Source organism: Antennarius striatus, chromosome 16 (genome assembly GCF_040054535.1).
Source record: "Antennarius striatus isolate MH-2024 chromosome 16, ASM4005453v1, whole genome shotgun sequence".
Classification (NCBI taxonomy): Eukaryota; Metazoa; Chordata; class Actinopteri; order Lophiiformes; family Antennariidae; genus Antennarius; species Antennarius striatus.
The window spans coordinates 1,544,492-1,559,905 of record NC_090791.1 but is presented as its reverse complement, the minus strand read 5'-3'; the positions used below and the strand labels follow the sequence as shown (position 1 = coordinate 1,559,905).

Sequence of the window (15,414 nt, the reverse complement as noted above, 5' to 3'; positions counted from 1 at the left end):
TTTCATAAAAGTTTGATTTTCTTTTTTAACAAGAACTAGATCTAAAATTTAATGTGTGAAACAGTTGTCACCTTTATCACACACACACACACACACACACACACACACACACACACACACACACACACACACACACACACATATAGATCTGTCAGCTGCTGACTGATCCAGACATACTTCACCCGTTCCCGGCCACGCCCCCCCCCTCACCCCCAAACCATTTAAATAGGGCCCCTCCGTCGCTCCTCGGCCTCGGTGATCCCATCCTGCTGCTCGTCTTCACAAGTTCTCCTCAACACTAAACGACAAAAGGTAGAGACACACACACACACACACACACACACACACACACACACACTGCAGGTCGTGTGTGTTTTTATGTCAGCTGCTGTGAGGACGAAGCGTTTTGTTCTGTCCAACGTCTGAAGGTCATAAGCTTTTAATTTATTATTTTCTCAGTATTATTGATTATTTCCTTCAAAAACTAAAACTTCAGTCATGTAATACGTGTTGATCACCAATCGATCGGTTCTCTCTGAACTCTGGAAACGATCATGAGAACCAGAGGAAACTGGAGCTGATGGAGGAACATGTGCTTCTGAACAGCTGCTGTCCGCTGAAGCCCCGCCCCCACCAGCCAGTTCCTCACACCTGATTGGTTCAGAGAGACCGTAGCTAAAAAACAGTTTCTGAATATAATATTTTTACACATTACACATTTCTTTTCCAAAAGAAACAAATGTGAAATGTTGTTATTATATTTATCTAAAATTTTTTCGGTGTATATTTTTAAACTAGAATCATTTTTAATTCAAACATTTACCTCAAAACTTTTTCCAACAACAAAAATTTGTCGTTGGAAAAGAAGGAAGAGATTTTCAGTTTTAACATTTTGATCTTATTTTATGTAAAAAGCATAAACATTATTTAAAAACTAAGCGTGAGTTTGGCTCAATTCTACAAATAAACAAACAAATAAACATATTTTTAACACAACAACTTCTAATTTCAGACCTTGGGGGTCTCAGAGCTGCTTCAGCTGAGGGTTCATCCTCTGAGGAGCACAAATGTTTTAAAATTTCAGTTGAAGTCTGTTTGTCAGGTTCTCATTCATTCTCGATGGCGCTGCTGTAGGACAGACTACATTTCCCAGGGTTCATCCTCTGCTGACACTGAATCTGCTGGATCGAACATCCCAGAGGAGCAAACTGGACACAGATAGTCTGATAAATCAGCGGAACCCGACCTCCGCGGGCGACCCGGATCCTAATTATACCCTCCTCTGCATTTTTGACACCCTGAACTCTCGCCAGAGGCGATAGCGGCGCCGCACGACAACAGGAAGTAAAAATAGAACGCAGCTTTGTCCAACTTTACGAGCCGGTGTCGGTTTCCGTCCTGAGAAGAAAACGGCGTCCAAAAAATCCAAGAGCACGTTTCATTTCCCGCGCGGCGCAAGGACGAGGCGTAATTTAATCCCATCTTCATCAAACACGAGAAACAGGAAGCCACCCCCAAAAAGGGGAGGAGCTTAAATAGACTCACCTGTGAGGATGACAGTTGTTTCTTCTTCGTTGGTGTGCAGCCTACCAGTGAACATGGAGCGTACCTTCATCGCTGTGAAGCCCGATGGCGTCCAGAGGGGACTCTGCGGCGAGATCATCCATCGTTTCGAGAAGCGAGGCTACAAGATGGTCGCCGCCAAGTTCCTGCAGGTAAAAAAAAAGTTCCGTCATTTAAACATGGAGACGTTCAGGGGCCAATCAGGTCGTGTGTTTGGACTCACCTGATTCGCTCTGTGTTCAGGCCTCTGAGGACCACATGAAGAAGCACTACCTGGACCTGAAGGCCATGCCCTTCTACGACGGGCTGTGCAAATACATGTCCTCTGGACCCGTCCTCGCCATGGTAAGACACGACACCCCGCCCCCAAGGCGACTTGTGTAGAGCAGCACCAGAACCAGTCTGCCTGGTCCAGAACGTGTTGGTGGTCCTGGTGGTCCAGAACGTGTTGGTGGTCCTGGTGGTCCAGAACCACCTACACCATCCTCAGAAGCTGCTGATGGAAAGCTAGAATCTGATTGGATTTAGGTTCAAATGGAGCTGATTGGCTGGAGGTCCTCTGGCTCCTCCCTGAACAGGAAGTGTAGGTTTGTTAGCTTCCAGATTAGCATCGCTAGCAGCAGCACAGATTGGACCACTTTTCATGTCAACATGATGGAAGTGGAGGAAAAACTAAGAGAGGAATTCAAAAAGACTGAGACTTTAGCCCCTCCCCTCTAATGATGTCACCACTTAGAACATTCCTGCCATACACACCCATGATAAAACCTGAAACAGTGTCTCCCCCAAGTTTGGTGACCAGTTTGAACTTTACATCTTTGGTTTTGTGAAGCCATGTGACTTGACAGAAGGGGCGGGGCTTCACCGCCCCGCCCTGAGCTCACAGGTGTGTTGATGCGTGTCCAGGTGTGGGAGGGTGAGAACATTGTGAAGATGGCCAGGATGATGCTGGGGGAGACCAACCCCGCCGACTCCAAGCCCGGCAGCATCCGTGGAGACCTGTGCATCAACATCGGCAGGTGAGCAAAAGCTGACAGGTGACCCCCCCCCCCACCTGCGTTTACATCACATGATGATCACGTGACTCATCGTCCCGCCTTCAGGAACATCATCCACGGCAGCGACACCCTGGAGAACGCCAAGACGGAGATCGACCTGTGGTTCAAGGCCGAGGAGTTTGTCAACTACACCTCCTGCGCCAAGCCTTGGCTGTACGAGTAAACCGGACAAGCCCCGCCCAGTAAACTCCGCCCAGCTGGAGCCTGCTGACCACACACCCCCATCACACCTGCAGTCGGTCACCTGACTTGGTTTTCATGATCAATAAAACATGTAGCACAGATCAATAAACTCAGTCTCCCTGAAAAGTGGTTTCAGTGTTTTGTGGAATTTTACTGTTGGCGCCATTGGGCTAAACAATGCTAATTACCATGCTTACCATGAAACATAAAAAAAAAATTAAAAAAATGTAAATTAAAATATTAGAAAAAAATAATTTTAATGTTCATCTTGTATAAAAGCTTCACACCCTGTAAATTTTGAAATACAAATAATACTTTTATCAACTTACATGCAGACTGTCCTTTTGTTTAATTAATATGTTATATGAAAAATAATAAAGGTCTCGGCTGATATCTCAAGGTACTAATGTTAGCTTAGCTCAAGATGCTAACATAAATCCCCACAGGTTGACTTTCGGTTTGAGTTTTGAGGAAACACACAAGCAGCATTTTTCCCGTTATGATTTTTATTGCATAAAAAATGTAACGTCGGTCTTAATGTCGGATGTTTCTCACAATCATGCGGCCAGAAATTTCACAATGTATAAAAAAAAGCTTCACGGCGTTAACATGAAAACAAGACATCAGAGGATTCTATCTACACGTCGACCTTCTGTCGCGATTTTAAATTCGATCCCAGTCCGGATTTGGATTGGTTCAATGTTTTTGAGGCGTCCGGACGAAGGGAATAAAAGTTTTCACAGATTTTTTTCGTTAACATGACATAACAGCTCAGAAAGACTTTACAAAAAGAACAAAAACACAACAGCTTATTTTTTTAATTATTCAAACATTATAGAAAACACCACTTTAAAACCCACACAGTAAACTCGTGAAGCTTCATTTCTGCCGCTGACATTTTGTAAAAACCTCAACAAACAAACCGACGAGGAAGAACGACTGAAACCGACCCGTCACAGGAAAACCCGACCGCCGTTTTCTCTGTATAGAAAATCAGCTGCGTCCGAAACACCAGCGTCCGTAAAAACATTATCAAATCAATTCACTGTAGGTCATCAATAGCACCGTAATACAAAGAAGACGTATATTCATGTACAAAAACGGACGACACACATTTAAAAACACTTACATGCCGAGTTTAAACACGTCTTTAAGCGAAAACACGGTGAAACATGTCCCGAAAACGGGAAACGAACATCAAATTGGAAACAATCGGTCCAATCAGAACTGAGATGAAATAAAAACAAAAAGGAGAGAAGTTCAGAAACTCGAAATTTAGAACTTTAGAAACTCAAAATTTAGGAATGCTGAAGTGAAGCAGGGCTGAATTTTAACGGTACTTGCCCCGCCCTCATCAGGGCGTGGCAGGAAGAGCTAATCTCACCATGCTAACGTTAGCTTTCTTCAGTAAAATTCTTTTTCCCAGGTTGTCCATTTGGATTTTGTTCAGATTGATGCTAACAGTCCGGTTGCTGCTGTTCATTCACCTGATCAATAAAATTAATCATTAATTTCTTTAACTATTTAATTATTAATGAGACTGACTGAAACATTAAAACTGACATTAGATTTAATCTTATCAATGACATTAGCACCTCTTAAAGATTTATTCTCACACTGACGCTGGTGGAATTGTTGCCATCAGTAACACAAACACAGATACGTCCAAAAAACTCTCCCCATAATCTCTACAGCGCAGTAGCTTTAGCATGTTAGCATGTTGTCACACAAGAGTAAAATGCAACTACCGCAATATACTATATTAATTATAATGTACGTAAATCTGAAAACATTTGCTGCACAATATTTCTGGATTCTACATTTGACACACAATCAGAACTTTTCTTTAATTTTAAGGCGAGGCAGGAAGGAGGAACTGTTAGCAGCGGCTAAAAGATAACAACGTCAATGCTAACGAAGCGCAGTCATTATCAGATATTAGAGTTCAAAACATTTTGACTTCTTAAAACCTCATGTTGAAATGTTTCATCTATTAAATAATTCAAATTTACTTTCTTTATATAATTACAATTTATTTTAAAGGTCTGTTAGCATCAGAATTTAAAACGCCCAATCCCCATGTATCCTTTTGGGGCAAGAGGACGCTAACAAAGTAGCATTTTCTCTAACATACGTTATGTAATATCATGTCTACATAAGCTAAATATTTCTGTTTAAGATTAACATTTTCTGCATAACATAAATTAATTGTAGGAGCAAATATGTATTTATAATTTGAGGCAACACATTAAATCTAGTTTTATCCTCTGTTTAAATATAACTGTGGTGCAATAGAGTCAAAACCTGTAAATACTCATTAGATTTATTGCTGAATTAGCGGTTAGCAAAGCTAACATGCTCGCTAACTGGCTACCTGGTCAGACATTGAGCTAAACATGTTGCTTCAGTCGAATAGCTACACAGCTAAATAGCTTACAAAGCTTTTATAACATATTTTTTTTCCAATTTCAGTCTCATTATTTTATATTTGTGTGACTCTATCAGACTTTTAAAGTAGAAAAGAGAAAATGTTTTTGGACCATTTTAGCATTGGTCCTCAATCTCAAGTATCGAATCGATAGCATGAATAATTTTCGAAGAAGCTAACTTCGTGATTTATTGCTCCTGCAGCTGTGATTCTATGCATGGAATGAAAAGTATTTTCTTGTATTATTTCTTTTAGCTTTTCCGACAAAGTGACAAATATTTACAGCTAGCAGCGAGCTAACAGACCATCTCAATGTTTTTCCATGCAGTTCCAGCTGCAGGAACTATTGAGCACAGCGATGCAGGAAGCACGTAGCCGCCGCCGCCGCCGCGGCGCGCTAGCTTAGCTTCCAGTTCCACGGGGTCGACACTGAATCCAAACCACGTCACGCACAAGTCGATGCTCAAACACGTCACACGAACACGGAGAAACAACAAAGATCTGGGCGTCAAAAGACGTCTTAAAAAACAGCATCGTTTCGCTGAGTCGTCGCTTTCCTCAGCGGGAACAAACGTGATCAACGCTGAGTCAGCGCCGTCGGGGCGTTCGTCTTTATTTGTGCCTTTCGTCTTGTCGTTGTGAGTTTACTCTTCCTGGTTCGGACTAAAAAAAAAAAGCGACGTTTGGAAACGGAGGATGAAGTCGTTTTGTTCAAACTGAAAACAACTTCTTTTATGAATCAACAGTGTCGTAGCTACTAAGCTAGCTAGCTGGGTGACCTACTGTTGCTGGCTAGCGCTACCACTAACCTATCTATAGCATCTCTGAATAAACTGGTTCAACAGTGTAAAATCAGCTACATGAAGACGTTCTCGACTCCAACAGTTCCTGGACACCTGACACCCGACACGGACTCGTTTTGTTGTGCAGCTTTCAGGTCGGATTTTGAAACCAGGAAGTAAAATCAAAGCCAAAAGATCCGGCGTCAAACTGAACCAAAGTGCATCGTTGAGTTTAAAATGTTTATCTTGTTTAAAGTGCCTTGAAAAATAAAAACCTGATCTGACAGCAGGTGGTTCATGAGACGCGAATCTTGGGACAGGAAGTGGGCGGGGCCTACGGCTCCTGATTGGTGGAGAAGTCTCCAGAGGATCCGTTGGTTTTGGTTTCTGTCCTGTCGGACGACCTTTCGCTTCGATCGGCGTTCTCGTCGAGAATCTGTGAAACTGAGGGAAACGCAAGTGATCAGACATAGCATCGATGCTACGCAGCGCCATCTAGTGTTTGTCTTTTCAAAATGAGCTTTAATAAACTTTCATAAACTATAAAATATGATATATTTTTATAAATTAAAGCTGCAACTAATGATTGAAGTATTTGAGTTTTATGCACCTGCCCCGCCCTCGGTGGCTGGGCTGCATTCTGGGTCAACCGACCGGGGCTGGGATGCTGAGGCAGGCGTGGGGGGTGATGGGTAATTGGGCGGAGTCTCATTCTCATCTCCTGATAGGCTTCTGGGGACGCCTGTTACCACAGTGCTGGACAGACTGACCGGTCGCTTAGCGATAGGCAACTTCCTTTCTGAGAAAAAGAGGCGGGGCTGGTAAAGCACGTCTGCACCTAGCGCTGAAGCTAACATTAGCACGACATGATGGTACTCACTTTTCTTTTGCCCCTTGTACTGCTGGGATTTCTTCCTCTGTTTGGAAACTGCTGACTGCGGCTCTCTGGAGCCTGAAACACACAACAACAGACACAAACAACAACAAACACAAACAACAACAAACACAAACAACAACAAAACACACAATAAATAACTAAATAAATGAAGAAAAACAAAAACCAGTCTTACTAATATAGAAAAATAAAAAGTAGAATTCAAGAGTGACATCATAACTAGGGTTAGCGTTGGGGTTGGGGGGGTTTTAGGGTTAGGGTCGGGGGTATTACCTGTGTTCACTGCTGGAGGCTGAAGCTGGTACCCAGTCAGCTGACACCAGCCCACTGGGTACAGGTCAGGTGACTCACAATCCACCCACTGGTCGTACTCGTCCTCCCATCCGTCAAAGTGTATCCGTAGTAACCTGTGGACGATGCGGGTCACCGTGGCAACACAGACTAGCCTGGGTTCCATGAGGTCCACAGCCTCCAGCTTCATACCAGGGTGGAACCCGTGGTTGGGGACCTCCTGAAAGACGACAGAAGGACTCGAGCACCAACTGGTACCAGTCCAGAACCAGAACCAGGGACCACATGACCTTGACCTTCTGACCTTGTTGAAGAGGTTGACGGGCGCCGCCACAGACCGGGTCTCCTTCAGGTACTCGAACCACCTGAAGGGGAGGTTGGTGTAACCTGACACACAAAACATCACCAGTCATGAGGCAACCCTCATCCAACCCTCAGCCAACCCTCATCCAACCATCACACCAGGTCCTCCACCCCACCCTCCATTGGTACCTCTGGGCGGGGTCAGCTCGATGTTGTTGATGTCACAGAAGCCAGAGGGGAAGATGGAGGGGGAGGTGGAGTGGTAGCAGAACCAGTCCGACCCGTCTGCCGCCTCTGAGCCATCGATCCCGATCATCAGGTACCCGTCAGCCAGGACCTGGAAAGAGACCACAGGTGCTTGGTGGACCAGGTCCAGGTGCTGGATGGTGTGCATGGAGTCCCCAAGCCACCCCTACCCCCCACACACACCTTCCTGACGGTGGCCACGCAGATGGCGGACAGGTTCAGGGGATCGATGGCCTCCAGCTTCATCCCATCCTCAAACCAGGGGCCGGTCTGATCCACCTCCCTCACCTGAGTCACGGAAGGGGGGGGGGGGGTCAGGTGAGGTTCCACTGTTTGAGCCTGGACAGTTTCACTGCGTGAACCTAGACTGTTTCACTGCGTGAACCTGGACTGCTTCACGGGTCTCACCTTGGCGAACAGCTGTCCGGGTGCGTCCACCTGCGCGCTGGTCTTCTTGCACACATCTGTGGACAGACTCATCTTCAGTTCCTCATCAGCTCTACCTGCTGGTCTTACCTCCCTCCTGGTTCCACCGTCGACCCACCGGAGCGTTTGAAGCGGTGCCCGATGGACCGCGACCACCCGATGCTGTGGATCAGAGGACTGTACATGTGACACCAAAAGTCGTCCGTCCCGTCGGCGCACTCTTCATAAACCAGCCGGAGGCGCCCGCCGATCACCTTCAGACAAACGCTCGGATGAGTAAAACCAACCGCTGAGCGTCGGACGTGTGTGCGACGCTGTGAGGGACTCACTTGTTCCACCAGAGCGACCCGCGTCCGACACAGGTGGGTTTTGTCCACCACCTCCACTCGCATTTGCTTCTTAAAGGGGACCTGCATGCTGTCCTGCACCTGTAGAGTGGGGACCTCTGACGTAGTGGGGACCAACAGCGTGTTCACCGACATGCTAACTACATGGAAGTGGATGAATGATAACTGTGTGTGTGTGTGTGTGTGTGTGTGTGTGTGTGTATTACTTTGTTGGAGAAGTCTGGCGGCAGCGTTTTGGATCCCGTCAGTCTCTTGATCAGGAACGTCTTCCAGTTAGTGAACCTGTGCAAGATGGCTACACACACACACACACACACACACACACACACACACACACACACACAGGTTATCACGTGATGTTATTCAAGTCAGCAAAAGTTACAGGACAGAGCTCCGCCTCCGTCTCTTACTCTGAGGGGGCACCAGGGGTTTCCCCCCGGCGGCGCACCACCCCACCGGGTGGATGTCCGGGACGCACAGGTTCAACCAGAAGTCTCGGGCGGGGTCGCTGTCGAAGCCCTCGTACCGTAGCAACGCCTTGAAACCTGCACATCATCATCAGGGTTCCATCCTATAGAAAAAACCTGTGTGTGTGTGTGTGTGTGTGTGTGTGTGTGTGTGTGTGTGTGTGTGTGTGTGTGTGTGTGTGTGTGTGTGTGTGTGTGTGTGTGTGTACCAGCCAGTTTGATGATTCCAGCGATCCAGTAAACCTTCAGGGGCAAACCGCTGTCGGTGTTGGGGACCTCGACTCGGACGCCTTCGCTGATGTCGCCCCAGGACGACCCCATCGGCACCTGAGAGACGGAGTGTTTACTGTGTGTGTGTGTGTGTGTGTGTGTGTGGGGGGTTGTTGGACTCACGTGTTTGAAGCAGCTGACTGGTGCTCCCAACACATCTCCATCTCCGAGGTAACGACCCCAGTCAAACAGCTCCACAGGGACTGCAGCAACAAGAGGTCAGTGACATCTAGTGGCAACGAGCGGAAGCACACCTCAAAACGTAAACATTAAGGACCCGGGTCACGAGTTCAATACCAAGGGTCTGACCCTGGTTGAAGTCAGACCCTGGTTGAAATCATACCCTAGTTGAAGTCGGACCCTGGCTGAAGTCAGACCCTGGTTGAAGTCGGACCCTGGCTGAAGTCGGACCCTGGCTGAAGTCAGACCTTGGTTGAAGTCGGACCCTGGTTGAAGTCAGACCCTGGTTGAAGTCAGACATTGGTTGAAGTCAGACATTGGTTGAAGTCAGACCCTGGTTGAAGTCAGACCCTGGTTGGAGTCTGACCCTGGTTGAAGTCGGACCCTGGTTGAAGTCGGACCCTGGTTGGAGTCGGACTCTGGTTGAAGTCGGACCCTGGTTGAAGTCTGACCCTGGTTGAAGTCGGACCCTGGTTGAAGTCAGACCCTGGTTGAAGTCGGACTCTGGTTGAAGTCGGACTCTGGTTGAAGTCAGACCCTGGTTGAAGTCGGACCCTGGTTGAAGTCAGACCCTGGTTGAAGTCGGACCCTGGTTGAAGTCGGACTCTGGTTGAAGTCGGACCCTGGTTGAAGTCGGACCCTGGTTGAAGTCGGACCCTGGTTGAAGTCAGACCCTGGTTGGAGTCGGACCCTGGTTGGAGTCGGACTCTGGTTGAAGTCGGACCCTGGCTGAAGTCAGACCCTGGCTAAAGTCAGGCCCTGGTTGGAGTCAGACCCTGGCTGAAGTCAGACCCTGGTTGAAGTCGGACCCTGGCTGAAGTCAGACCCTGCTTGAAGCCGGACCCTGGTTGGAGTCGGACCCTGGTTGGAGTCGGACCCTGGTTGGAGTCGGACCCTGGCTGAAGTGAGACCCTGGTTGAAGTGAGACCCTGGTTGAAGTCAGACCCTGGTTGAAGTCAGACCCTGGTTGAAGTCGGATTCTGGTTGAAGTCGGACTCTGGTTGAAGTCAGACCCTGGTTGAAGTCAGACCCTGGTTGAAGTCAGAGCCTGGTTGAAGTCTGACCCTGGTTGAAGTCGGACCCTGGTTGGAGTCAGACCCTGGCTGAAGTCAGACCCTGGCTGAAGTCAGACCCTGGTTGGAGTTGGATCCTGGCTGAAGTCAGACCCTGGTTGGAGTCAGATCCTGGCTGAAGTCAGACCCTGGTTGGAGTCAGACCCTGGCTGAAGTCAGTCTCAGGTTGAAGTCTGGTTGCTCACCGCTCTTCTTGACCCCGCCCTGCTGATTGGCTTGCTGCTGAGTGTAGACGCCGGGTTTGGTCATCACCGGTTGCTTCTGAGGTAGCTTGACTTTCTTATTGGGCGGCTTCCCCTTTGAAGAGACGGATACACCCGGTTCAGACTCCACCCACCAAGAACAAACGACCTGGGGTGTGACGAACGGCGTTGGTACCTGCAGGCGGGCCAGGATGCTGGCCTTCTTGGAGTTGGACGAGTAACTCCTGGAGCAGGAGACGCTGCAGAAGCGTTTGGTCTTACTGTAGAAGGCGTCGCGGACGCCGACCATCCCGCACATCTCGCAGGTCGCTGGTGACACAAAGACACGCCCCTTTAGCAGCGATTCCGATATGAGTCGGGACTACTTTCTGCGGTGGAAGAATCATCACGCATCACTGACCCATTCCCGCCTTGCCGTCCGGGTAGGTGTACACCTGTCCGTTGGTCTTGACCAGCGTCAGCGAGGAGGAGTTGGCGGTGAGCTGGGACCCTCCTCCTCCTCCCAGCTCCTCTTCCTCGCTGTCCTCGGGGCTGGAGGCGCCGCTGCCCCCACTGGACTCGCTGCTGCAGCTGCTCCGGTCCTCCTCGGCCCCGTCCAGCATCCCGAAGGAGTCACGGCGCTTCCTGGACAGACGCTCCACCTGGGGAGGTCCAGACAGACGCCATCAAATCAACTTTATTTATAAAGCACTTCTCATACAAACGGAAAAACACGATGTGCTTGACAGAATAAAAACAACAAACAAACAAAATAAAAGTCATCCCTAACCTGCATCTGATCCTCTCACTTTTTCAGTTAGAAACGATCAATCAATCAGAACTACTGATTTCCGGTTCATTGCAACACACACATGTCGTGATGCGTTTGAGGGTCTCCGTTCTTTTGTGTACTTATGGGCTCTCACAATGGGTCCACCTGCCAGCTGTTGCGTTCAGGTGTTTCCATTAACCTGCCTGCGGGACCACCGCACTGCGGTGCAGAGAGACTCCGAACCGTCCACCAAACCCCCTCCACAAATTTGGGTATTTTAGGTTTCCGGGGCTGCAGCTACCGGGAGGTGGACTTGAGAACACCCGTCTGGGGTGTTTCAGACTCGGCTGCAGACGCTCTTAAAATCGGCTTCCATTAAGTTCACATAGCAACGCGGTTTGTTGTCATGGCGGCATTTTTCTCTTGGACTCACCTTGTCCATCACCGCTACCCCACGGGGATGTAAACGACATTTTAGCGGGAAAATAAGAAATAAAATATCTGGAAATGAAAGTTGACAAAAGCCGGGAAAAGTAATATAATGTCAGTGAAGTGTTCTCAGGAACACCCGGTCGGATGTGTGTCAATAACATGGATGGATTCATTTGGGTTCTGAGTGACGGTCAGAATAAGAACCAGATGTAAATGACTGTTCCCACCGAACTAATCAACGGGCTGCACAGGACACACAAGCCGAATTATATACCGTGTTAGGATCCTACATAAAATACAAAAACTCGCGTGGATTTGTCTCCCCGGTTCGTGGGAGAGCAGGAGAACTTTAAACCACCGATTTCTCAAAGGAGTTTGGTTAACTTGAGAGCGACTCCGCGCCGCTGTCACAGCCGCAGCAGAGGAGCGAGCGGCGGGCTGCCGCCGGAGAGACGAGCCGCGGGACTCACCAGGTCTCTGGGGTTCTCCATCAGACCGCACCGCGGGGGGGGACACTCACCGGAACACCGACACCCGCAGGAACAACCATTAACATTCAGCGGCAGACATGTCAACATTAACATACCGCTAATGCGCATGCGCAAGGCCACAAGCTGCTGCTCGCCCATTGGCTGCTGCTTCTGCTTCATGTGTTCGGCTCAGATTGGAAGCGCACATTGGCGCCCCCTGGTGGTGAGAATTATAACTTCAAAAATACACAATACGGTAATTGAATTTAAATTCAATTGCATTATTTTTTTCTATAAATTACCGAATAAAAGTTTTTCTAACAATGATTTGTTACCAAAAAGTTTATTTTTTTATATAAATAAAAATATTTCACTGCTCCAGGATCTGATGAGCGAATATTTTAAACAATTGAAATAAATTTTGGGTCAATGTGGAGTAAAAATGGTATTAAAGCAAACTTCTTTATTTCTGTTTTATATTTTTGGATTAAAACAGCTAAGGGAGGGGTCGGGGGGTGGTGGATGATGCTGACAAAGCATTTCTAAGTTTTATCACTTTCGTTAGACCGTATTGTTTTTTTTATTGTGATTATAAAGGTATTTTGCCTTTTGTTTGAGATTCAAGAGGGATTTTGAAAATGCTTTCAAGTAGACTTCCATTCCATTCAGTGTGACTCATCTGAACGGAGGACAAACACACCTGTCTTCAGAGGTATGCTGCTCTACACGTTTTCATATATAGTTTTTAGAATAAAATCAGCCTCGCATGCAGAATGTCAAACACTTTGTTCATCTATAATCCGATCTTCAGGCGGGAGAACACGGAGTATCTGCAGCACAAGAGAAAACATGACTTGTTGGTGTTCATGCATGACCTGAACTTCGAATTTAATTTCCTGACAGGGAAGGGCAGCGGCTGCTGTGTCGAAACCTGTTTCAATTACCGTGATTTAAAAGTTGATGCTCATTAAATGTGATGTCAAGAACACACCTGCGATTTGTCACCTGAGGGCTTTGCATCCAGAGCGGCGAGTTCAGTCATTAGGAGGAAGAGACGCAGGAATATCGCAGCAGATTGAAACCCAACGTTTGATCTGAGCTCCTGCAGAAAAACGTCTAAAGGAAAGCGGCGGCTGAATGTGACCCATCTGAGGGGGAAGATGTCGCTGTGGCAGATTCTCCGTGCAGGCAGAGTGACCCGGGCGGTTCTGGATCACCATGTTCACCAGGCAGGTTTGGTGCACTACAGCACGGCGACCGCCGAGGCTCCGGACGGCGCCAGGAGCTTCTGTTTGTCCGGGAACAAAGTCACCCTGCAGCAGCTGAACGGCAGGCTGGCATCCTACCTGCAGCAGGTAGGACATGCATGAGGAGATGAAGCAGGAGACAAGAAGACCAAAATATAAAATCAGGTGTATGGACTGATAATGGGGAAATTATAAAAACAACCTGACTTCAGTTTGTTTCTGTTACGCGGAAATCAGCTGCGGAGCGTTATTTCCTCACAAAGAAGTAGGATCCAGTAAATCTGTGTGAAGAATAAATTCATGCATGATTTAATTTCACTTTTCTTCCAAGTAAAAAAAAAGGATTTATATTAAACTGAAGGTTGAAGAGGAAAATTCTCATTTTTCACATGTAAAAAGTTCCAATTTCTCAGGATTTAAACCATAAAATGTAAAATTTTTTCAGCCCAGTCACAAAAATGTAATCGTATAAAATACAAAACAATGCTTTAGATTAAACAGTAAAACTCAGTAAATTACGACCGACGCTTGAATGCAGAAGTTAAAATACTGACAAAAAGTTTGACTGACCTACCATTACTGGACTTGATCGTCTTTCCTCGTTGGTGGATGCAGGTCCAGAGTTTGGAAGCAGCCAATCAGAAGCTGGAGAGTCGGATCCAGGAGGAGCTGGACAGGAAGAGTCCCGGTCAGCTGAGGGATCTGGACCGACACCTGGGGACGGTGTCGCTGCTGCAGCAGCAGGTGAGCCGGGCGACGTCGTCCATCGGACCGTGACAACCCGTCTCCTCTCCATCCCCACTTCTGCAGAACATTCATGGTGGAAGCGTTAGCCTTCAAAGCTAACCTCTGCACCATTAGCATTGGTAGCCTCATCGAACCCTAGCCAACACAAGCCAGGTAAGGTCGCCAGATGCCAAAGGCGGCGCTGGCGGCAAACCAACGGTAATAGTCTTAACCTTCTCAGGTCGTGACTCGTCAGGAGGTGGCGTGTCTCTTTAAAGGTCAGACGGGTTGTAGCGGGTTCGGCTCAAATGTCAAAGATTAATCAGGTTATTGTTGATACGTTTTGTGACAATTATGGTTAATTATATCACCGAAAGGCTGGGCCTCCGCGGCGCCGCATTCATTACCTGAGAATGTGTTCAAGATGCATTCAAGGCTGTGACATTTGGACGGTTCCTGAAACTCACCCAGAAAGACCGTTCAATGCTCCAAGATGTACGAATCATCAGGCATCAAACGTCCCGAGTCATGACCGATGAGTCTCAGCTTCTTTCCCTGGAAGCCTCTGAGTCTGTTCCAAGTCCAGAAGAAGACATCGTTTCAAGTCCACAAAACTAAACAAATAAACCACAGTCAACGCCACAGAGTTATCAAAAGTCCCGAGTCATGACCAACAAGTCTCTAGTCGCTAGCAGCCTCTGAGTCCGGTTCCGAGTCCAGAAGACGATATCTGGAGTCAAGACCAAGTCTGGAGACTCAAGTCCATCAGAATAAATAAACCACAGTCAGTCCAAAGGATTCTCAACGACAGTCAAACCTGACGATCAAACCAACCAACAAATTAAGTCTAACAGGTCCAGAGTCACTAACAAGTCACGACTCAAACCGGACTTGACTCCAAATCGTTCACCTTTGACTCTCTCTCTCTCTCTCTGGTAGATCGGTGAATGTCTCTCGGCCCAGGCTCAGCTGAAGCTGCAGCTCCTCAGCGCAGAACTCGCAGTGTTCGACCTGAGCAACAGGTAGGTCCCCACTAACACACACACACACACACACACACACACACACACACA

General features: G+C 47.5%; 2 protein-coding genes across 11 annotated transcripts; one reads left to right on the top strand and one right to left on the bottom strand.

The window, feature by feature from the left end:
• Positions 1–189: 189 nt before the first annotated feature.
• On the top strand, positions 190–2,933 carry LOC137609842 (nucleoside diphosphate kinase B-like). The gene is made up of 5 exons (XM_068337176.1): positions 190–312; positions 1,586–1,715; positions 1,807–1,908; positions 2,470–2,582; positions 2,667–2,933. The coding sequence occupies exons 2-5, from the start codon at positions 1,599–1,601 to the stop codon at positions 2,782–2,784; spliced, it is 450 nt and encodes a 149-aa protein (XP_068193277.1). The 5' UTR covers positions 190–312; positions 1,586–1,598; the 3' UTR covers positions 2,785–2,933.
• A 369-nt stretch (positions 2,934–3,302) lies between these two features.
• LOC137610092 (MBT domain-containing protein 1-like) lies at positions 3,303–15,379 on the bottom strand. Of its 10 annotated transcripts, XM_068337532.1 has the most exons (21): positions 15,252–15,379; positions 14,809–14,912; positions 14,190–14,419; positions 13,818–13,896; positions 13,360–13,714; positions 11,116–11,356; positions 10,891–11,024; positions 10,698–10,809; positions 9,383–9,462; positions 9,199–9,316; positions 8,933–9,067; positions 8,729–8,817; positions 8,505–8,603; positions 8,294–8,429; positions 8,158–8,213; positions 7,933–8,037; positions 7,693–7,840; positions 7,183–7,587; positions 6,895–6,966; positions 6,625–6,813; positions 3,303–6,458 (listed from the first exon to the last, which is right to left on the bottom strand). In XM_068337532.1, exons 5-21 carry the CDS (start codon positions 13,408–13,410, stop codon positions 6,349–6,351), a joined length of 2,280 nt encoding a protein of 759 aa, XP_068193633.1. In that variant the 5' UTR covers positions 13,411–13,714; positions 13,818–13,896; positions 14,190–14,419; positions 14,809–14,912; positions 15,252–15,379; the 3' UTR covers positions 3,303–6,348. The 10 variants fall into 10 exon arrangements, with proteins under 10 accessions (XP_068193633.1, XP_068193635.1, XP_068193634.1 ...); XM_068337534.1 differs by lacking the exon at positions 15,252–15,379 and having other exon boundaries at positions 14,186–14,419; positions 14,809–14,933; XM_068337533.1 differs by lacking the exon at positions 15,252–15,379 and having other exon boundaries at positions 13,823–13,896; positions 14,809–14,933.
• Between the last annotated feature and the right edge of the window lie 35 nt (positions 15,380–15,414).